At 38.5% G+C, this 24,205-nt stretch overlaps 1 protein-coding gene across 3 annotated transcripts in view; it reads right to left on the reverse strand.

Moving 5' to 3' along the window:
- The window catches only part of PPM1B (protein phosphatase, Mg2+/Mn2+ dependent 1B), a 50,206-nt gene that overhangs the window by 3,883 nt on the left and 22,118 nt on the right, over nucleotides 1–24,205 (reverse strand). For all 3 annotated transcript variants that reach the window (XM_064158397.1, XM_064158396.1, XM_064158395.1), the window contains exons 2-6: nucleotides 19,339–19,483; nucleotides 12,872–13,735; nucleotides 10,932–11,049; nucleotides 6,106–6,217; nucleotides 5,608–5,665 (exon numbers count right to left, since the gene is read on the reverse strand). In XM_064158397.1, the coding sequence (XP_064014467.1) occupies nucleotides 5,608–5,665; nucleotides 6,106–6,217; nucleotides 10,932–11,049; nucleotides 12,872–13,717 (1,134 nt within the window). In that variant the 5' untranslated portion in view covers nucleotides 13,718–13,735; nucleotides 19,339–19,483. The remainder of the gene's footprint in view (nucleotides 1–5,607; nucleotides 5,666–6,105; nucleotides 6,218–10,931; nucleotides 11,050–12,871; nucleotides 13,736–19,338; nucleotides 19,484–24,205) is intronic.

Consider the following 24,205-nt stretch of genomic DNA (forward strand, 5'->3'; position numbering starts at 1 on the left):
CTCCTTCCCATTAACTCCATGTTGATGTAAATTGTCTTTTGATGAATATAACTGATACTTCCCACAACTTTGGTCAGTTGTTAGTGAAAAACTTAAGCTTCTTTAGCAATCAGATTAATATTTTCAGTTCTGAACTTCTGCACAGCCAACAGCAACACAGTTCTGTGAAAAACTTACTACAGAGAACAGATAGTTCTAAACTAGCAGTTTACTTGAAGCATCACATTGGTATAAATGCTCTGTGTTGTAGAAAAAAAATGCCTGAGATTTTTGCCTGCATGATACTGCCATAAACAGCTACCTACCAGCACCAAGAGCAGTGGTGTCTGAATAACATAAGGTGCTAATGTTTTGCAGATGTTTGCATTGCCTAAAGATATGAACAAGTAGAGCAGTTATCTAAAGTCAAAACTAACAGCACTCAATTTGAGCAGCAAGAGCTGATGAAAGAATATTAGCTTTACAGAGGGATTTTTCATTTGGGTTTGGTGTTTTTTTGTGGGTTTTGTGGGGTTTTTTGGGTTTTTTCCCTCCAGTGGCTTTTTTTTGTGGTTTGATTTTAGTTGGTGTTTTCTTGGTTTGGTTGTTTAATGTTGCTTGTCTTTCACTTTATCTGCTTCTTCCTTCTAATTTTAACTTTCAAGTGCTACAGGAATACTGCTGCTTTAAGGAAGCAGTATATTTTAAATTACCAATATCCATCAAGTACCAAGGTACACAAATGCTATCTGTCTCTGAAAGCTGGGAGATTGGCAAAATCCAGATTGTCTTGTTATGCTGACATTTTTCAAGTCATCAAGCCCAAAACCTCCATGAACTACACGTATTGCAGCCACTCATTTACCAGCTTAGTAGCAGCATTAGAACTGTATCTTGGGTTCAGTAAGATTTTGGATGCTGCAATATTGCTGGAATAAAAGCCCTAAGACTAATTAGCAAAGGCTAAGCTAAAAGGGGGACATTCTACCAAAAAAAAAAAAAAAAGTGTTACTGCATATAGTGTTATCCCTCCAAGTTTAGATTTCTCTATAGATGGACATACTTCCACTGTGGCTTTCTGGTCTTAATTTGAGATGTTTTGACCCTCCTGTAGTAGTAATTTCACATTTAGACAACTGTTTAAGAGCAGAGTGAGAAGCAAATTAAAGCAGACAGTTTTCATCTAAGAAATGGGACTTGAATTTGTCATGAGCACCACACATCAGTGAAGGGCATCAAACAAGGCTACAGATGTATCCTGCTTATGTTTAAAAAAAATCTATTTAGTTAATATTTAATAAGGCAGCATAGCCAAGAAGCCTACATTTTTAATGTTCAGAGAACACCTAAATTCCATACTTCTTCCATCTTCATCAGTTCTGTACTGTGACTGACATATGCTAACCCACACCCTGAATCTCCAAATTTCATGATATTAAGATCTTTCAAAATTCTTTTGGCAGCCTGAAGTGAGTGATTTTGCCCCCATACAACGCTGAAGAGTCAAAGCAATAAGCAATAGAATAGCAGCCTTGCTTCCATTTAAATGCTAGCAGGAACCAAAGTAGGAGTGCTGTCAGTGTTTCATATTCTAACTCACAAGCTGCTTTGCTTTACACACTGTTCGATGGCAGGCTAGTTCATGCTTCCTTCATCTCCCTCAGTGCTAGCAGACAGGAAACCCTACAGAATACAGTAGGGCAGAAACTGCCTTTTTTATATCCTATAGAGTACCTATACTCTATAACACTGATTTCTCTCTAATGATGTGTGGCTAGAACAGGTCCCTGAAAACTCAAGATTACTGGTCAAGTTTGCATTTGTTCATATTCATATTCTAATACAACTTAGTGCTACTGACAATAAAAACAAAACAAAAACCCCAGTACAAACCAAGAAACCACCACAGAACAAAACCAACCAACCACCACCAAAACCAGATAACCAACCTGTGCTACCTATACTTAACAAGAGCATTTACAACTTTCACACAAGTTCTGCTCTGTTAAATCATGTGTGTAAAAAAAGGTTACAATGTATCAGGGACAAGACTAACAGTATTTAAGAGGGTAAGAATTCTGTCCAATAGTATTTTGTAAATTATCTGTAGCAGTGCTTAATGATTTGATTTAGCTAAGTGCCAGTATAGTTTAAGTCAGAGAGAAACCTGACTAGTTTCAAGCAGTACACTCAAATGCAGCTTTGTGCAAACACCAATGAAACTACCAACACAGCCATCGCAATATTAACGTTGTTGCTCGTGTTTAAGGATACACCTAAGCAGCCTAATTGAACTGTGGCCTCATAGTGTTAGGAACACACAAACAGTCAAAGTAGTAAAGCCATCAGGGAAAGAGTAACATTCTAAAATGTTAGTGAGCACAAGGATGCAGTGGCACAAATTATCTCACTATGGTGAAGTCCTTCTAAATTTCCTTTAAAGATCTGAAAGCACCAAGGCACAATACTCAGCAGATTTCTGTGATTTCTCTCTCACTTGTAAAGGCACAAGCCACTCAATTTATAGCAGAAGTTCCTTTGCTCAAACACTGGCAAAGTTATTCTTGGTGAACTCAATGCAGAGCTCTCCTCTGACTGGATTTACGAGATGACTCTTCTGAGATGACTAAAAGAAAGAAAACTTACAATTGCCATATCCTGAAGCCATCCTAACAATCTTCGAATACTTCTGCAGCAAGGATTCTTTCAATGTACATAAGTACTCCTTATTCAGGAGTTTTCAGAAAATGGATGTAAACAGTTTTAACAAGTTCCTGACACTAGCTTCGATGACAAAAAAAGTCCACACACAGCACTAACTGAAATCTTTACAGTGCTGAGTAAGAGTGATGTTAATCTAGAAAAAGATACCACCTTTGTATTAATGTATATACTGTATATAATGATGACACAGTTCACAGTAACACAGGTTAATTAGTTTAAGGTCAATGCTAAACAGTATATACTGCAAAAGGAAGTCTGAATTGCAAAAGTTAGTCTGGTTGGCTTGGGTGGTTTTGTGGGCTTTGGTGTTCTGTTTTGAAGTTTTACTCATGTGCATTAATATTATAGTAATTAATTAGTCAAGGTGTAAAAAAAAAAGATAGAACCATCAGATGAAGATGACTGCACAGGCAGACTTTCCAGTCAGTAGCAGCAGGACTCTGCACCATTCCCAAGCTCTGACAGACACGTGTACACTTAACTACACACAGGGAAAGATTTCCAAGTGCAAGCCAGCGCACCTGTGTGGCCTGAAGATTCAGCATGTGTCTGCAGTTCATGATTCTCCATATGAAAATCTGTTCTTGCTTCATCCTACTCTAAACATAGCTACATTTTGGTCTCACTTGGAAATGTCATCCTTGGGATGTACTGTGTGTTTTATAGAACCACTATGGTTGGAAAAGATATTCAGTATCATCAATTCCAACCATTATCTAACTTGACCAGAGCTACTACTATGCCATATCCTTGAGTACCTTCCTACCTTTGCCTCCCATTTAAACATGAGACATTTAGCAACAGTACTATGTGTAGGTATTGTAGAGACTCTCAAGTTTAGTAACTAAACAGTTTCCTTCTCCAATACCCTCCTCATAAACTACAGTACTCAGTTCAAAAGACTGAGATCACCATGTACATACCTGCAACTAAATAAGACTAGTAAGAAAGTCCTGTTCTCATCACCTCAGAGATGAGGGCCACTAAACTAATCCAATTCAAGGATAGCAAGATAGCAACTCCTACTTGTGGAGAAAGTGCAAACAAGAATTGCATCCTTCACCCAGTAGCATGTTCTCTCAAAATGCTCTGGGTCATAATCACTTAGGATGAAAAGAAAAAAAAGGCACTGAATGACAAATGGCTTTTACACTACCACAGGATGCAATGAAACTATAGTCTAGTGTACTGAAAACACAAACGTTATTATTAAGATTTGCTCTAAATACCATCAGAAAGGAAAACTGACAAAGTAGACTGAAATGTACTGCTCACATTTCATATTCAAGAAGACAGATTAAAAGGACCCAAAGTAACTACCTAGGGCAATAAAGGCCAAAGCTATTAATGGTAGTAAGGGTTAAAGCGGTATTCTTTTATGGGTAATCTGCCATATTTAGTTAGCTCATTCAATTAGGTTATAATGGAAGATGTACAAAAATCCCCTGTAAGTAGCCAATATATGAAGAATGCTGTACTGTATGTCATGACTCTTAGCTTGCATGGCTATCATAAAGTAAACTTGGACTTAGAAAAGATGCATCATAAATGCAACTATGGCATATGATATTTCTAGAAAGTGACCAGTAGACAAACTAAGTTTTTGTTCTTAGGAAAACCAAACCAACTTTACCCCAAAACAAAATTATGGATAAATATGAAAAGCAGTAGCAGGCTGATACAGGTCAGTGTCATGAACTACTGTCAAGGCTGAAGAGAGGAAAACTGCCTGGCTTGTTTTGGGGTGCTGTTGCACAGTATGTTGAAAATCAAACTGAAAATGTATACTTTTAATAAACTTTTTTTATAAAAAAGGAACAAATCCTAAGAATTAAGAGATGTCTGCTCTATTTGTACTCTCAACAGAATAGTCGGCCCTTCTCCCTACAAGCTTTCTAGCTTAAGAGAATTAAATGAACTATAGGGTAGGCAACAGAGATGACAGGGGAAAAACACACTATTTGTGATGAGACTACCTTTACCGTCTCAAGGTACACAATTGATCATTTCAAAGTGGTTAAAAGTCATCAGTCCAACACCATTCACTATGGCTACTGAGGAACTAGCAGTCATCTCAGTAGACAATTAGTAAAAGAATGGTACCTTCACAGACCAGTTAACATAGACTGTATAGGAAACCACAATGCATGTAACCAGCAGTGATGTTATTCATCAGTCCTTCAGTTTTCCAAGTATTTTCTTAAAACAAAATTTAACCACAAATGATATGAACATCAGTTATTATTCTTCATACATATATTAAGGAACCACCTAGTAATTAGGTTTAAAGTTATGGTAAACCACGTTTCAACATATTCAAAATTCAACTTATTTGAAGAACATAAGCTACTTTAGAAATTAAACTTAAGTAAGCTTAGGTCTCTTTGCACTTTCCTTTAACCACTGCACATGGGATATTTAAAGACAGTAAACACTTCTTAAAATAATAGTTAATATTAGTATCATTATTTTTCATTTCACCAAGGTGCTCCACACTTAACAAAATAGAGTATGAAAAGTCTGTGTCCTTCTCTAGTAGATTTGTGGACTCTAGACAAAATAGCTAGTTAAGTAGTGAATATGCTGACCATAGTTTTTTACAATAATAACCTATAAGTTAAAAAAACCTTTGCACTGTTGCCTCACAGGTTAAACTGAAAAAATCAGTAATCAATTAGTTGTTTAAAAAGCTGAAAAAGTATTTCAGAAGTGAGTGTCACTTTGCTGTCTGAGGATGAAGCTCTATATTTGATCCATCCAAAAAAGGTCAAAACAAACTCTCCGCTACAAAACGTATTTTGTGTTCACAACGTGGTACTGGCAACGATGTACACTTCTGCTTATTGTACAGCACTTAGATATTCTCATAAACAAAAAGGTGTAGCAAAAAAAATGGGAACTTACCCCCTCATTCTCTCGGTGTGGATTCAGCCTACTATACACAGCTTCAATAATATTACGCCTAAAAAGAGAAGTTTAAAAGCATTAAGCATAACAAAGGATCTCAAAACAGTGAGATCTTAAAATGTTTGAGCATATTAATACCTTCAAAGCATTTAAGATGTTTTGCCTTTAACTTGCCTGTTCAAAAGATAAAGTCTGCCCTCAGTGTTGCTACTTTACTTTCAATATGATGTTTAAGGATTTAACAGTAAGCCAGAATTTGTGAAGACTTAGAAGCAAGGAAAAAACATTTTTTTACCTTACACTCCCCATTGTCTACATATTTAGAAGTTACAATTACATAGTTGAGTTTTGGCAAGAATCACATCTAAAGCTATTTTGCTTACAATATAAACTTCAACTTTTTTCTTTAACTATTACAATAAGAAACCTTTAAAATGTTTAAATAAAATCATTTCTTTCAGGGAACTAAGCAGTTCAAGAAATGCCAGTACTCACTTGCCAGCTAAACCACCTCCTGGTGGTAGATTAGGGATATTCTCCGCAGTTAAAATACGAATAACATGAGCAAGATCAGGCATTCCTTCTTCACCCGATTTTTCCATTATTTCTAATTTAAAAACAGAAGAAGTCCTTGGATTACTGAATTAATAACACTCATCCCTTAAGATATTAAAATAATATCCCTTTTAAACAGTTTATATACACACACACACATTCTTAACAATTAGATACACGTTTTTTGCATGGTGGAACACAGCTATTCAAATTCATAGATTGCTTCTAGCCCTCTCCTAGAGAAATTCAGAATCAGACCATGAACTGAGTGAAGTGCCCTGATACAACAGTCTGTTCTCTTGCAGAGAACACAGCTGTGAGCCTGCTCCAGTTACCCGCCTCTTGCACTTCTTCCCAGGAATTCAGTTATATTTCCTTGTGAACAACAATGTGTGTTCCTAAAGGCCTGAATCTCTATGGCATAAACACTAAAATCATTATGTAAAAAAGAAGCACATATCACACTGTCAATCCAGTGGCCAAAACAGCACACAGAAATGACACCACACTACTGCTTTGAAAATGGAACACCATTTCACACATGCCTAGTGCTGGTACATGCTTCTACCACAGAAAAGAACTGCCTAAAGTGAGGTACATCTTCACATACTCTTCTCCATTAAAGGTGCTTAAAGGCATACATACAATAGCTTCATACGCATTCACATAAGCACAATACTACTAGCTCACATTCTTCAATCTCTATTCAACTACTACCATGGCAGAAAAAGGTTCACTAAGCTATCTACAAATTGTAGTTACATAAATTGGTCACATTTTACATTTTTTTTTCTGAAAAATCCACTAGATTAAGGCATACACTGCCATTTCCTATAGACACTGTGGCAGAATTAAGAAGAATGAATCCTCTCACATATCCTAAAATACTTGCCAGTCAGCATCTTGACTACTATTTGAGGATAAACAAATAATTTCAATTTCTTATAATAAAATATATTCTGGATGTTTGATTTGGAGCCTGTGACAAAGCAGAAGCAAGGTAGAGACACCCTCTATTAGACAAGGTTGCTCAATGCTCAACCTGGCCTTTCCTGGGAGAGGACATCCACAACTTGGCTCAACAACTTGTTCCCCCTGTCTCACCACCTTCCGTGTTAAATAATTTCTTCATAATATCCAGCCTAAATCTACCCTCCTCAAGCTTCAATCTATTCCCCCTTGCCAGAGGATTACAGGATGTTAGGGGTTGGAAGTGACCTCTGGAAATCTTTGAGTGAGCCCCTGCCAGAGCAGGATCATACAATCTAGTGCAGCTTGCACAGGAACACATCCAGGCAAGTCCTGAAAGTCCCAAAGGAGGCAGCTCCACAACCTCTCTGGGGACCCTGTTCCAGTGCTCTGTGACCCTTACAGTAAAGAAGTTCTCCCTCATGTTGAGGTGGAACTTCCTGTGTTGTAGCTGACATCCATTCCCTCTTGTCCCATCACAGGGCACAATTGAGAAGAGGCATTTCCTTCCTTCTTGACACCCAGCCCTCAGATATTTATAAATCCCCTCTCAGTCTTCTTTTCTCCAGACTCAAGAGCCCCAGGTCTCTCAGCCCTTCCTCCTAAGGCAGTGCTCCAGTCCCTTAATCATCCTTGTAGCCCTCTGTTGGACTCTCTCAAATAGATTCCTGTTTCTCTTGAACTGGGAAGCCCAGACCTGGACACAAAAGTCCAGGTGAGGTCTTACCAGGGCAGAGCAGAGGGGAGGAGAACATCCATCCATCTGCTGGACACACTCTTATTAACACACCCCAGCATACCATTTGCCTTCTTGGCTACAAGGGCACATTGCTGTTCCATGGATAACTCGTTTGTCTACCAGGACTCCTAGGTCCTCCTCTACTTATCCTATATCTACAAGCCTTTGTAAAAGTCCCTCCCCGTCTTTCCTGCTGAATTCTAGTGGAACTGACCATCTCCTTTTGCTTTTCCTGCTATGGAAATCAATAACTTCAACTAGAACATGTCCCCTCTCTCCAGGAGGAAACAAACAAAAAGGCTTCCTAATAGAAAATCTGAGAATAAAGCAAATGACTAAGCATGACCTTTTCTCATTACACATCAGTTAGCCAATACACACAGTGGATTTGTTTCACAAAGGCAACCAGAGAAAGAAAACAAGTGCTTTTCAGAAACAGGTTTGTAAGCATTTACAAGGTTTTCACTGTTATCTCTAGAGTAAGAATAACACTACAATTAATTTTTTCTCTCCCTACAGAAACTTTTATGGCTTTGCTAGTAATATCAGAAATTTAAAGAATTATTTCCTGTTATTATCATAAATCCAAATCTACAGAAGTCCACTGTGAAGTGTACTACTTAACTTCTAAGAAGAGAGCCCATTCACTCAGTTTGAGAGCTGACTCACTCAGTCTGAGAGCGCTGTGTTTTGGACTTAGATGGAGAATCATGTTGATAATACTGACATTTTAGCTGTTCCAGCATTAGAATTTTTGATACTGAAGTGGCTAGACTTGTCCACAGCAATCAGGTTACAACTCCACGTCACAGTTGTATTTTACACTGCAGTAGTGTTAATAAGAAGTTATGAGTGGGATGGGTGGAATTTTTGCTCTTGTACACTGTCAGAAGATTCTTCATCTCCTTGGGATTACTTCTCATTTACACCTAATGCTACTTGGACGTCAACTACTTTCTAATAAAAGCATGTCCAAGCAGCCTTTTCAGTATCCTTTAGGGCATGTTCAAAAACCAGTGGATGTCTCAGAGATTCAAATAAATCCAAACCAACCTATGCAATAATTCTTACGCAATATTGCTGGAGTCCTGTGTTAGCAATTCTCATTAAATAGTGCTAAAAAGTGAATTTCAGCATTTCACCTCTATAGATATACTCTGCTTAGGTGCCTGCAAAGTTTCTACATCCACACTGAGAAAACTTGCTCTGTTATATCTTCTTTCATCAGGAAAAAAAAAAATAGGCAATTGGTGGGCAGAGCTGTGGTCATTAAGACCTTGTCATAGACTCAAGATGGTGGCCTCATTCTGATTCACACAGCCCTAAAAACCCTGGCATTCAAATTTACTCTTGCACAACTCTCCTGCAGACTGCCAGTATCACATTTTTAATATGAATACAGAAAAGTATGACCAGGATAGCAATATTATATTTTGAAGCTAAACCATGGGTCTCAGTACCCTGAATAAACATCTAAGAAGGCTACATGCCTCATTATCCATCTACAAAAGGACCACCTCTTCATGAAGCACAGTTAAACTTCCCTCTATCGTTCAGAACATTCTAGCCTAGGCTTGAAACAATTTAACAACAGGTACAGATCTCAGCCAGCTTTCTCTCAAGGAAACCTGTTTGAAACTTCCCTTGCACACTGGTGCCCTAACTGATGGCTCCAACAAATGGGTTAATTACCTACATTACTAGAAGTGAGTGACAGTGCTTCAGAACTCTTCAGATAACATTATGCAAATTTAAAGAATCAGAACAACAAAGTTTTCTAAACACCTGACTATTGCTTCTCTCCAATGATTGTACTTTACAAGATTACTCCAGCAAAAATATAACAGCATGACAAACTGCTGCAAAACCCCAGGGATTTTCATGCCCAAACTGCTTCTTTAAAAAAGATCTGTGCCAATATAAGACCAATACTATAAAAAACCCCAAACAGTCAAATTTCAATATCAATCCTGAACTTCAGTCAGGGTTGTAGTTCCTACCCAACCTATCATTCTACCACGACTACAATAACTGAGAAGACTGAAGAGACCAGGAGTCCAGTACATCTGTAGTGGCCTCAAGGCTGGCTTAAGACCTGATCTGAACTGTCTTAAGACCTCAGAACAAAATTAACCAGTGGTGGGAGATTTTCAATCAGAAGAAAGTTTGAAAATCTTGTTTCTAATACTAGGGGTTTCCTAATATTAGGGGGATTTCTAATAGTAGGGGGGGTTTGATATTAAGAAAAGTGTAGAGAAGTAATAAATAAACAAGGGCAAGTCTTCATTCTTCGTCAAATCTAACTTGCTTTTAATTGTCTCTACTTAAAGGAAGAAACAGCATTCAGCCTTTTGGACTTAGAAAAATCAGTGAATAAATGAAACTAGATAGCAATTAAATGAGTCCTCTGTGAAAGTTCTAAATTATTTGTTGGGTTTTATTCACAGATACAAACATTCTGTAAGCACTTGGAATCCAAAGGGATATCGTAAGGCTCCTGTATTCATGTGTGTTTTGATCATGTATACTCTGCTGGGTTTTTGCAGAAGTGCATTTTTAAAAGTTGGTTTTGTTTTGGTTTTTTGTTTTTTTTTTTAAACTAGCAATAACTCCCAACTGTGTCAAATAGACACAATTAAAATAGGTTGGATAATTAGACTAATAAATTACCATATTATGAAAGCCCAGTACAGCTTTTTCTTTTTTTCCAATATTTTCATAAAGCAAAAGGATAGAAGTATCACCAATCCCCCTTTTAATGTTTTATAAGACATGAACAATATCACCATTTACACAGCTGATGGGATACTCTACAGGTCCAAATACAACCACTGACCTTGCAATGACAGAATTAAAAATCTAGAGCTCCCATTAAGAAAACACTTGCAGAATACACTGACTAGATAGCCAAAATGTTTTACCTGACAAAATCCCACAAACTAGATTCAACAAAAAACCCCACTTGATCGAGCATAGTAGCATAATGGCTTTCAAAGTTCTGCTTTCACGCTCAAGAATATTTCAGCAGCATTTTTGGCTAACCAAACGGATTTCTTACCTTCAACCCGTGATTCTAAGTACTTATCCAACTCAGCATCTTTTTTCACTGCCTCATCTGAGACCTTAGGAGCATTTGAAAAACAAACTAGTACGATACTCATATTATCACGACTCCCCTACATGACAAAGAAAAAAGAAAAGTTAGGATCTTCAGTCTTACTTTAAATTTCTCTATTCTAGTTACAGATTTACTTGTTTCAAACACAGCACTATACATATACCTGGAAAGAAAGAAACCTTTCAGTAAAATAGGACTTTGATTAAGACCCTCACAGTTCCTCGTTCAAACTACTTGATAAAATTAATTTCACTCATTTTTATTGCACATTCTTAGTAGTTAAATTTTAAGTATTTAATGGCCTGACTTAAGAATCAGCTATATAAAAAATTATCTAGAAAACAGGTCAGAAGTTAGCCATTTAATGTTACCTTAAGATAAGGTAAAAAACAAGTCATGCTGTAAAAGAAAATGCAGCTTACCCAAGACTACTAGAACAGCTAGCTACTAATCTGTTCCAGTTTGAGAGCACTCACACAAGACATTACAAGTCTGATTATCAGAATCTGTGCCATACATAGCACCTTGAAGAAAGTAAGCACAAAATACTGATTTTAATTAACATAGCCAAGATGACTTTAGACTATCGTGTGCTCAGCAATGTTAACCAACAGTTTTTTCAGATACTAATTTTAAGGCCAGTTCTTCACTACTAAGCTCTGACACCACTTTCCTGCTCGTGTTTAGTTTTCAAAATAATCCAGAGCCAAAATACAGTGCCTAAGTCTCTTTCAAGCAGATCCACCACAATCATAAGCTCCTGGGTCGAAATAAAGTACTCAACCTTTGTCAGGGGTGGAATTTTCAGCAGTATCAGTCACTGCACACTATTCCTGAATAAACCCAATTTGGATATAGTTCTTGTCATCACAACAACTCCTCCTCTTCAAGGAATTAAGTAAGAAATTGACATTATGATAAATTCCTTCTGTAGTATTCAGGATTTGCTCTACATTTCCTTTCACACCAAGCACATGAGAATGCCCATATTCTACAGCAGTTCATAGAATGTGGTACAACTCACATCCTGAAGACAGAGGACAACATTCTAATGTTGTTATAAACTGCAGGAATCCAGGATCTGACTTTATAAAATGAGACTCAGTTTTACTGAAAGTATACTCAAGTAACCATCCTTTAACAAAAATGGCTCAAGTGCTGGTCAGAAAAGCCACAGCATTTAAACCAATCATAGAATATATGGTGTAAGTTGGAACACAAACCTCTTTCTGGAAAAAAAAATAAGTTAACTTACCCTTTAGTGTTAGGATTCTGAATTTTAATGTTTTCTTCAAAACTGCGTATTTGGTCTGTGGTCTAAAGAAGGAACTCTGTTTGGACTAGTACGAGTTGCACTTCTCAGGGCATGCTGGAAACAGTACACCTATAAAACATCTGTAGCTTGATCTGTACTTGCTCTGAACAAACTAAATTTGACAAGTGCTTCTCCATCTAAGCTACAATGAGATGAGGACACCATTTCAGATGACAGACCCTGAAGAGATCATGGTGCAAACATTGGTTTGCAAACTTGAAACAACAGAAAATACTAACTAAAATACCTTACCTTACATAGAATTGATTGGTTTTAAAAACCCTGAATTTCAGAATTGGAAATATAAGGAAATGCTATCTAAGAAAATAGTAATAAACTTTTACTCTTGCAATTGCTATCACCTCTCCAGGCACAAAGGATGAGGCTGTATACGCTTCAGCAAGGACAAACATACAGTCAAACAGGGACAGAAGTTTGAGAGAAGGAAGAGGGAGGGAAGGAAAAAGGAGAAGATGAGGAGGAGGCCAGGAACTGCTGTTAACACTCTATCCATCATAACAGAACATTGATTTAGAATAGCTGCTTGGGGAAAACAGTTACATACCTTATGTAAACAAGTGTCCACTACCCAATTGCACACTTTTTCCAGGTCATCTGATACTTCAAGTCTAGACTTAACAAATTCACAGAGCTCTTCGTTGCTCATTACATCCCAGATTCCGTCACAAGCCAAGATAATAAACTCATCTTCTTCTGCCCTTAGAATTTCACAAACCTCAGGCTCTGGAGAAACAAGTTGTTCTGTAGGGCCTTTACCATCAACACATTTGTAGTCATAGTCCCCCAGAGCTCGAGAAACTGCCAATGAACCATTAACACGTTGAATCATTACACTGCCTCCTGCATTCTGGATTCGCTCTTTCTCCCTTGGGTTACAAGGTTTGTGATCCTGTGTTGAAAAACAGACTTGTCCATTCCTATAGAGAACAGCACGTGAATCACCACAGTTGATAAAGTACATGTGCTCAGGTGAAATCATAACTCCCACTGCTGTTGAGCCACTTCTGTCCATCCCGTTTCTGAGGTCTGAGAAATTGCGCATATACTCATCAATTTTCAAAAAGCCAGTTCTGATTCCACTCTTGACATTTTCCACTGAAGGTTCAAGAGCAGATCCAGGTTTTTCTGTTGCCCTAAAGTCTTCATTGTTAGTGATGTGTTCCAATAAGTGCGTGGAGCAATAATTCGCAACACGTGATCCTGCATGACCATCATAGACAGCAAAAAAGGACCAGTCCTCTAAGCCATGGGGAATACCTACAACAGCTGTGTGAGCATCTTCCATTTCCACTCTCCATCCCTGCATACTGCTGAGGCCAAAACGCAAGCCATTCCCTGCACCATGAGCATTATGTTTTTCAGTTTTAGGTTTATCCAAAAATGCACCCATGTTTATGCAATATTGAATCTGGAAAACAGAGAAGAAAAGTCTTATTTACGAAATCGTCACGCCATTTAGTCCTTGTTACCCCTTTCCTACCTTTCTTCTTTATAAAGCAAATGATCAGGCATGGAGATGTGCAAAAAGTCAACTCTAACAGGGTGAAACATGCAATTAATAAGTGACATGAATTAAACATCAACTCCGCTTTTCTTTTGGTGAGGTGTTGTGCCTTTTAAAAAGCTACTTTACCAAAGTTAAAGGCTCTCCATATGAAGGCAGAGTAGATCACATCCCTCCCTTTGCAGCCCTGCCAATTTTACCATTCCGCTAACTCATGGTGGAAAAATAACAACTATATCACTTCTATCCTCTTCACACTTATGTTGTGGCATGAAGAAAAAACACAGCTTCATAAATAAAAATGGGCTAGTTTTACTAGCTTTCCACGTACTATGCCACTTCTGGATTCATGTAGAGCACGGCAAAAATGACAAAAGAGGAATGCAGTCCATCTGCTAAAGGAAACAAGCAGGCAAATCTCACTACAGTTCAAGAAAACTTTTCATAGGATTCTCACAGAGATAGTGATTGGCATTGGAATGGGCTGCCCAGGAAGATGGTGGAGTCACCATCCATGGAGATGTTCAAGAAAAGCCTGGAGGAGGCACTTAGTGCCATGGTCTAGTTGACTGGCTAGGGCTGGCTGCTAGGTTGGACTGGATAATCTTGGAGGTCTCTTCCAACCTGGCTGATTCTACGATTCACTGCTTCAACCAAGCCCTCCTTGTTGGTGAGGATAAGATCCAGCAGTGCTTCCTTCCTAGTTGGCTCCCCCACTGTTTGCACCAAGAACTTATCAGTGCACTGAAGGAACCCCCTGGACTGTGGCTGGCTGCTGAGTAGCCCTTCCAGCAAGTATCTGTGTAGTTAAAATCTCCCATGAGAACCAGGGCCTGCAACTGCAAGGCTGCTGTCAGCTGCCTGTAGAAGACCTCATCAACTTCCTCATCTTGATCAGGCAGCCTGTAATAAACACCCACAACTGCATCATCCATGCTAGCCTGTCCCTTAATTCGCAGCGACAAGCTCTCAATTCACCCCTCATCCACCCTGCGACAGAGCTCAAGACATTTTAGTTGCTCCCTCACATAAAAGTGCAACTCCACCACTTGAACTTGTAGACCCTCTGGTTAAGATGTCAACACACTGCTCCCCAAGTGTTGGTCTACGGCATCCAGAGTTCTCGGTGGCAAGGCCAGCTACATCCCTGGCCCCCATTATAATTAAAGCCATGTCCATAAGCCCATCCAATTCATACCCACAGTTGCAGAATTTAGAGTAAAATTAAGAAAACATGCTCAAATACTGTTGCCAACTTCATTTTTACTTCATATAAACACAGAAGTTGGTCTCAAATTGGATTTTAGAAAGCAAACTCAGAAGTACCAATTTCACAGACAATGGCACATCTAATACTACAGCACAAACTGAATTACTTCAAACCCACATCTAAAAGAATCACTGAATGACGAGCGTTGGATGTGATCTCTGGACCTGCTGAAGCAGGGCCACCTTGAACAGGTTTCACAGGAACTCATCCAGGCAGGTTTTGAGTAACTCCAGAGCAGGAAACATTGCAACCTCTCTGGGCAGTCTGTTTTAGTGCTTTGGCACTCTCAGAGCTGAAAAGTTTCCTCATGTTCACATGGAAACCCCTGTGTTCCAGTTTGCTTGTTGCACCTTGTCCTGTTGCTGGGCACCACTGACAGTGACTGATTGCATCTTCTTGACACCTGTCCTTTAGATATGTATAAACATTGGTAAGATCTCCTCTCAGTCTTCTCCAGACTGAAGATATGTAGGTGTCTCAGCCTTTCCTTGTAAAAGAGATGCTCCACTGTCGTTAATCTTTGTAGCCCTCCACTGGACTCCCTCCAGCAGCTGTCTGTCTCAAACAAGGGAGCCCAGACCTGAACACAGTCCTCCAGATCAGGCCTCACTAAGACAGAGTAGAGAATGAAAGCAAACTTCCCTAAGTCTACTGCCCAAACTTCTCTTAATGCACCCCAAAATACCATGGGCCTCCTTAGCCACAAGAGCACTGTGCTAGTTTGAAGCAGGCTAGAATGTTTTGGTGAGAAGAAGTAGATTACAGGCTGTGAAAGGAAAACAAGGCTGATGTCTACCTCCTTCATAGGCTTACTGAGATGTATAAAAACAAGAAGTAAAAACATAGATAACCACTTCTGATGCTGGCAAGCTCTGAGCTGCATCTCTCTCTCCTAACCGCACCCTCCCTTTCTTTAATTAATCCACTTTGCTTCCTAACCCCCCCTGGCTGAACCTCCATTCTTCCTTGGGACTGGGGTAAGGTTGAGAAGGGTAGGAGGAAGGTGAAGGGGTGGTTGAGAGCCTCTCCTGGGGACTCAGGTTTCTGGGAGGCCTGTTGTGTTTCTGTATTACATCTTATTTTGTCTATTTCTGTCTGTAACTGTATATACTGTAAATATTTGCTTGTATATTGTGCTAGCTGTAAATATAAGCTTCATTCACATTTCCAGAGCCAGCTGAGTCTAGTCTGGGTGATTTCTAAAGTGGGGGGGGGGGGGGGGGGGGCAGGTAACACCCAAACCATTACAAGCACATTGCTGGCCATGGTGTTGGTCACCAGGTTTCCCAGGTCCTTCTCCAAAGAGCTGCTTTCCAGCAGGTCAGTCTCTAACCTCTACTAGCACAGGGGGTTCTTCCTCTTTAGGCAGGACACTAAACTTGGCTTTGTTGAACTTGATTAGGTCCTCTCCATGCAACTCTCTAGCCTGTCCAGGTCTTGCTCAAGTGGCAGCACAGCCTGCTGGTGTATGAGTCCTCTGCTCAATTTACCAAGTTTCTGGCACTAGAAGGCCAACACTCCATGCTATTCTAAAGGCAATCTCATCAGTTCCCAACAGAGTGAAATAATCACTTCTACAAGCATGCTGGATAAACTTATTTTAATATTGCCCAAACTTTCAGCACTACAGACGTGCTGCTCCCTAAGGTTTAACTCACTTGTCCACCGGGGCCTCATGGTTTTTCTACAGAGCTAATTCCTTAGTCAGTCCTCACTCAGCCTATACCAAGGAACAAGGTTGCTCTATTCCAGGTAGCTGACTTCACTAAATGCCCTGAAGTTACCATCTGTCCATCTGTTTAACGTGTCAAGATCTTACTATGTACTGTTAAGGTCTACCCTTTGACTTACTAACCACTCCCTCCAATGTGGCATTAAATGTGGTTAAGAGTTAAAGTTAGTTAGGTTAACACTCTTATACTGTCCAAGTTGTTAAGAAAGACTTTGCTATATCACTGAACAGTTAAAAACTGACAATATTTGAGTATTAAGCCCCAAATATATTTGTAGACCAGTCACATCTGCAGATTCAGTCTTAAGGAAAATCACAGGAGAGGAGCAGATGAAGTGCCCACCTTTAGCTAGTAATTCAATCATGGGTTTAATTAATAAATAAAAGCTCAAAAATTCCCAGGGCTAAAACCTAACCCAAGCCTTACTCTTAAGTCCTAACATTATTTTCTTCTCTGAATTTTCCTTCCTGATACAAATCCTTAATGAGATCCTTATCTCCTATACAGTGTATATAAGCAATTATTCAGGCTCAGGAAATTAAAGACATTTACCTACCTGAGGTATAGAATTAAGACACAGATGAAGCCATGTTCACTGACATGGAAGAAAAATCAATAATCAGTGTTCTTTTCCCCACAGCCGCACACCAAAGACTTTCTTTGCAATTAGATCAGCTATACAATAAAGGGTCTTGCAATTAGGACTGTGCATAAATTTGAATTTCTCTGTTTAAAAAGTAAACAGCCAAACTGATTGATTTTTCTCCCAAGATCTACTTATAAAATTGCAAACAGCTCTCACTTTACAGATATCCATGATTGTCTACTACATCATGAGGGGAAACAAGCATTTACTTCAAAATAAAAGCATACTCCTTTCTATGTAGATTTCCATTTAACAGGCAGAAATATTTACTTGCTGGTCATGGTGAAGGCAGCCAAAATATAATTGGATTATAAAGGTCTAAAGTTAATAAAGTTATTGTTGATATCATAAAATATGCTTTAGATCATATGTCAGCTTCAGAAGAGAACATCAAAACTAGACTAATACCTTGACAGCAAAAAGTCCCAAAGGCGATAACATATCTTTTCCTATCATGAGAGTAGTAATGATTAATGTCATTAATCTTTTTGGCCTATATTATAAAAGTATATTATAAAATGTCTCTTCCTCACAAGGATTCGCTCAACAGGCAAATAATTTTTAATGAGTCAGTGCTGTGGAAAAAAAAGTGCCTAGTTTCCTGTTACAAAATACATGTGCTCCTGCTATAGAAGAATGACATTTCAAGAGAGAAAATCCCATACTAGACATTGAAGATTTATGTAACAAATAATCAAAATAATTATGACAAACAATTTTGAAGCTTAATCAAAGTGCAAGAATGAATAACTTGGGTTTAACTACAAAAATACAAATTTTCTTTCCTCTCCCTCTTGCACTCCATATAGAGTATATGTATGTAAATACACACACTCCACGCACTATGTCTACACACACCATAGTTCTGTTGTTCATAACAACTCCCTGTAATCTTCAATTTCCACAAGAGGGGCAAAATACTTAATGTAGTCTTCTACTTATCTTGTATTTAATTACAATATACAACCATTATGCTATCACCATACTGACATTATACTGTAGCCTTCAAGGTATACTCCCTGTTTAAAACCAGAAATATTCAGCAACATGCAAATGAAAACATGTAATCTCTGTAACAGGTATTTCTGGTGGTGTGGCTAGGATTTTAATGCTAGTTTTGTGGCACTGAACTTATCTTTTTTGTTTAAAGAAAGTCAAAGTAAAAGAACATAGACTTTCAGTTCCCTACAGACAAGTTTCTAAGTGGTACACGACTTATTTCCACTGTCAGATGGCTTGGCTGCTGGTTTTCTGTAATTTTATGATAAAAAATCAGCAGTCAAAACATTCCTACTGACCCAGAAAACATAGACCTTTTACCTGTAAAAAAATGACTGAAGAGTTGAAGCTGAATTAGACTTTTAATGGAAATTTACGAGATTTCTCTAACCTCACCCCAAAAATACAGTAACATTGCTGCTACTAGTGTGTTTAAGGAAATAGATTTTTGTGAGGAAAAAAATCCACAGATGGGCAGTACACAGATCTCAACATAGTGGCAAATCACATCATGACTTTTATTGATTAACACTATACTCCTGTGTGTGGGAAAATGCGAAAATGCTTTCCTCAAAATCTGATTTGGCACATACATACACGCTGAAAAACTACCTACATTAATAAATACCCATTTATTAATAGTGCTTTGCACTACTGTAGAGAGAAGCTATATTTTAAGTTCCATTTCCTTTCTATTTAAGATTAAGCAAAACTCAAATGCACTTAAAGAACTAAAACCCACATGAATTTATCTGGAATTCCTTTTAAATTCCTGATCAATTAAACTGCAAATGAAAACAGTCCTAGTTAAAGCAATTGTATTTTTCCATAAATTTCAAAGTGGCAGAATCTGTCTTACCTGTAATTGCAATCTTGTCAAGTTTCTAGTTCAGTGCTGAAAGAATTAGTTTACATTCCTGCTGCCAAGAAGCACGTAACAGAATGACTTGCAAAACTGTGAGATAAGAGTACAGGACACAGCATCTGCTTTATTTTGGTATTTCCTAAAAAGAAACAAAGAGAGTAGTTAGCTACTCCAGACAGTTTACAACAGACCTGTATATTAATATCCTCATGAATACAACTTTTTTCCTAAATAAAAGTGCTTGAACTAAAGCTATGCCTGGGTGTCAAATGAGATTTCAGTACTCTCTAAACACGAAAGATTCATGCTAATGAAGTACTGGGGATTTGAAAATGTTTTTTTTCCTTCAGTGCTTGACCAGACTTATATCTACCATGTACAGTATGCATTATTTGTAAGCTCTTCTTTTCTGCACAGAGATGTAAACAAGAGTTCAAAACAAATGAAGTAAGCTTCAGTTGTGAGAGTATTTCTGCTCCTACAAGGAAAAAATGTTCCTTTAAAGGTTAATTTTACAGAAACTACTTCAAATTCACTTTAAAACGTAAAAGTAGCACATAACTAATAGTGGGTATCTACAAAAGCACCTAATCATTTACCCATTGTTTTGAACAGCATGAGAATGTCCACATTTATTTATGGATCAGGGACTACGTATTTTTTCTCATAAATCACTGCATCTTATATAATGTAGCACAACAGTACACTGGAAGAAGGAACTACTACAGGAAAAATTCTGGGTAACAACCAACTTTGTGTGAGGCATGACAGAAATACAAGCCTTACTGTAACATTTTTAAGTTTAAACTGATTACAAGACTCCAGTGAAGTGAGTGACAAAGGAGACACACTGCAGACCTTGACTTTAAACTCACTGATTGAAGAATAAAGCTGTGACCACAGTTTTTTATGGTTTGCCTCTTTCAAACATTAAATAGTGCTTTGAAACTACAAAAATCTGCTGTGAGTCAGAAACTGCTTGAGAGGAGCAGTATTTTTTACTGTCCAAAGGAGAATAGTAGGGATTGAGTAAGTTTTATGCCTGTAATGTTACACAACCACAGAATCTGTATCTTAATCAACATTCTCTCCTCTTAGGCACCAGAACAGGAAGGACAACTCAAGGTATTTAACTAAGCTAGAAAAAGCAAACTATTTTCTGCTGCTTGAGATCTCTGAACCAGCTTCAGAAATGCAAAACCAGACAAGTACCAATGCCAGAAATGGAGAACCAGCAGCTGCTGCCAATTCAGATCTGCTCTTTTCAGAGCACTGCAGTTTTCAGAGTATTGCAAAACTACACCTTTATGCAGCATCCACTAAATCATTCATGAATTCTGCAGAAGTATTTTGAAAGATCTAGACAGCAAGTATGCTAAAATCAGGGCAGAAGTCCACCCAAATAAGTTTTGGTGAAAAAAAAAAAGAGTTGTTACTACATCAAGAACTTCAGGAAAAAAAGAACACATGCAACACAGATACACAAAGCAGCCTAACTCCCCCTTGAATACATCAGAGACTAGTAAATGAACATAGAATGCACGACCAGAACACAGCTGCCCTCAAGCACTGTTTTCCAGCCACAGAAGATATCCTTATCTAAGAGGGTAGAGAGTCCTTGTAGAATGGAGTGCTGAAGAGCTTCAGTTCTGCTGCTGCTACTCCAGCAGCCTGTAGAAGTGTCTGACTCAAAAAAAAAGCAGACTGGAAGACAAGCATTATGCTTCCCAGGAAGCAAGAGGCTTGACTCATTCTGAATTCTTCTACTCTGCAGTGAATGTGAGAGAATACATTAGACAAATGTGGCTTTTAGCCCAGAAACAGGTTGCTTACAGTACAGCAGATCCAAAACCAAGTGTTTTAGGCTAAGAGCATTTTACCCCAGAACATGCTCCCATTTGGAATGAGAATTGGAAGGGGCTGCCCAGGGAGGTGGTGGAGTCAGCATTCATGGTGTTCAAGAAAAGACTGGCTGAGGCACTTAGTGCCATAGTCTATTTGACTGGCTAGGGCTGGGTGCAAGGTTGGACTGGATGATCTTGGAGGTCTCTTCCAACCCGGTTGATGCTATGATTCACACAAATTCCATTGATACTAATTCTCAGAAGCAAGAAATACAGTATTCAGTGTCCCAAACCACAAAAACATCTAATGATCTACACTCCATCAGTGAACACTGCACAGAGAGAGGCCACTGCAACTACTTACTTCTGCACAGTATTGACTATTACTTCTCCAAATTAGATGCAGAAGTTTTCCATAGGAAAATCTGCTGAGATTCAAGATACAGCTTTGGAGTAACAACCTGCTATATACAGTTCCCAACAATTTGTGTGCAAAAATTGCTCGTATATGCAATTTAAATGGTTTTATCCAGAATGCTCATCTTAAACTACATCACAAGAATAAAGCTTCATATTAAAGCCTTAACAAAATTACAGCATGAATTAAGCATTTTATCAGGGCTCTTTAGATGTCTGGAGTATGCAAATGCTTAGTTCAGTAACTTTTCTAATTTTTGATGCTAAGCGATGAGTACTCTACAGTAAAATAGTTTTTTAACTGAAAATTGAAATATTCCTTGGCTAACAAAGAGTTTTTGTTTCATCATTTTTTCTAATATTTTGTTCAGAAGGTCAACTCTATGCAGTCCAAGGCATCCTAAGCAAATCACTACTCAAGAAATCGGAAGACTGCTACCATGTTATTTTACAGAAGGATAGGCATCAAACACTAGTGTTCATGATCATTAAACATATACTTAATCCTGGAAGCAAAGCCCTAATGATGCACAAGTTGAATGCTAATATCTGAAACAAAGAAAGTCCTTTGCACATTCCCAGACTGGTCAGAGAAGCAACAGAAAAATCTGGTTTTATTCTAAACCACAAACACTTCTGACCTTTTACAATTAGCTAGGTTGTTGCTGCTTTAAAACAAGCACACAAACCAAGCAACCTACTCCCTGAATGTTAACAGTGAGCTTTAATCTGTCATAAGTGAAACTTACCCCCCCACCACCGTTAGTATTATCCCACAGAATTGCAGACTGGTTCACAAATTTTTCAATGCTTTCTAGAGGTGCAAGGGAAGGAGAAGAAAAAAAAAAGAGATAGGGTAGCCTTATTATAGGTTAGCTAGTATGCAGCAGCCTCCCAATTCCATGTATCCAACACATGGTAAATGCAACATAACATCCCTCTCTCCTAAAAGAGGCATTCATTAGGTTACCCGATTTTTCCAGGAACATAACAGCACGTACCAAAGGGAGTGCACTAGTTATGCTGCAAGTTCATACAGTAGTTCTTCTTTAGCTTGCATATATCACAAAGTCCCAAGTAAAACATGAGTTTATCTCCGTGTTATTACTTAAGTTTCACCCTAAAGAGAAAGGCCTCCTTGAGGTCAGAGTTGTTCATCCTTTGTAATAAAAGGATAATTATTTCTGTATTTGCTAAATGGGTCTTGGCTCTATTAAAACCCCAAAACCAAAATCAGAACACAACAAAAAACAACAAATGAAACAGTGAAATGTCCAAGATAGGGCAATGACCTGACTTCTACTTTTGTGGCAGTGGTCTTTTTTTTGTGTCTGTCCTTCAAACATGGAAGCTGCACTCAAATATTAAATACTAAAACAAGTAAAGGAATGAAAATGAACAAAATCTTGAAACTAAAAAGCTCTATGAAGTAATTTCAGTGCTTCACCCTTTTTGAAGTAGTTGATCTAATAATACTGTTTTGGAGTAAGGAAAGTGCAAAAGTTTCAGATGCATTTGTGGTGGTAGGCCTGATAGGCCAAACATGGGCTTATCCATGCCCTGGCTAGCTCAGATATGCCCCCCTGCTCCCCCTCCTTCTGTGCTGGAAGAAGCAACTGTGGGCAGGCAGGGTGAAAGCCCTGGCTTCAGCTAATGTGGTGAATCTTGGCAAAGTGCCATTCTGATTGGCTAATCTATGTCCAATGCCCCATTAGTCTTGGGCCAGGTATTGATAAAAGGGACAAGCAGGTAGCACAGGAGCTGCTGCTGCCTCATTCACATTCTGAATTTGTCTGAAGTGCTTACCAGAAACAGGCTTTAAATGCCTGCATACGATCAGCCTGCACAGCCAGCGTGACATTGTGCCAAGACTGCACACCACATTGCATCCTGCTTGCCCCTCTGCAAGCCTCCTGCCAAGACGGGAAGTCCTGGAGATACACAGATTGTCCAGAGGAACAAGTCAGAGACTGTGCTATAGACCCCCAGCTTCCTGAGAAAAAAGTCTGGGAAACTCCAACAGCAACCCCTCCACGTGGTTTAGGTACTGTCTGATTTCTATTTTGTGAGTAAATACTTAGAAGACTCTTCCAGTATAATGTCTGCATTTGCCACTTAAAGAACTAAGTGATCTAGTTTTGCCCGTTCCCTGCATGTATAAATTACCAAACTGCATTTCTGAACACTGTGATTAAGTTTTCTGGTGAGTTTTAATGCTAATAAACAGCTTCCACAGTTATTAACAATCATCGCCTGGATATCAAAATTAATACAGATTATTAATTTTGTATAAGCCATCCCAGCATTTTAGAAGTAACATCCAGGAGTTCTTTAAAAAGCTAAACACAGCTTCAAATAAATTTACTTGGGGTTCAGGTGAGCATTTTGCTCAGCCAGTTTGAAGCTTTAGGATTTAAGTTCAAGCTTTTGTCTGTTAGTCATTTGAGCTATTTAAGGCTGAACAACAAAAAGTAACATAAAGCTAGTATTTTACACTAATCTAAAATCTTGGTAATATGATGAACTTAGCATTCTAATTAGGTCCATATTTTTAAATATCACCTTGCAACTGGTGGACTTAAGCTACAGCCTCAGAAAGC

This window comes from Pogoniulus pusillus, chromosome 18 (genome assembly GCF_015220805.1).
Source record: "Pogoniulus pusillus isolate bPogPus1 chromosome 18, bPogPus1.pri, whole genome shotgun sequence".
Classification (NCBI taxonomy): Eukaryota; Metazoa; Chordata; class Aves; order Piciformes; family Lybiidae; genus Pogoniulus; species Pogoniulus pusillus.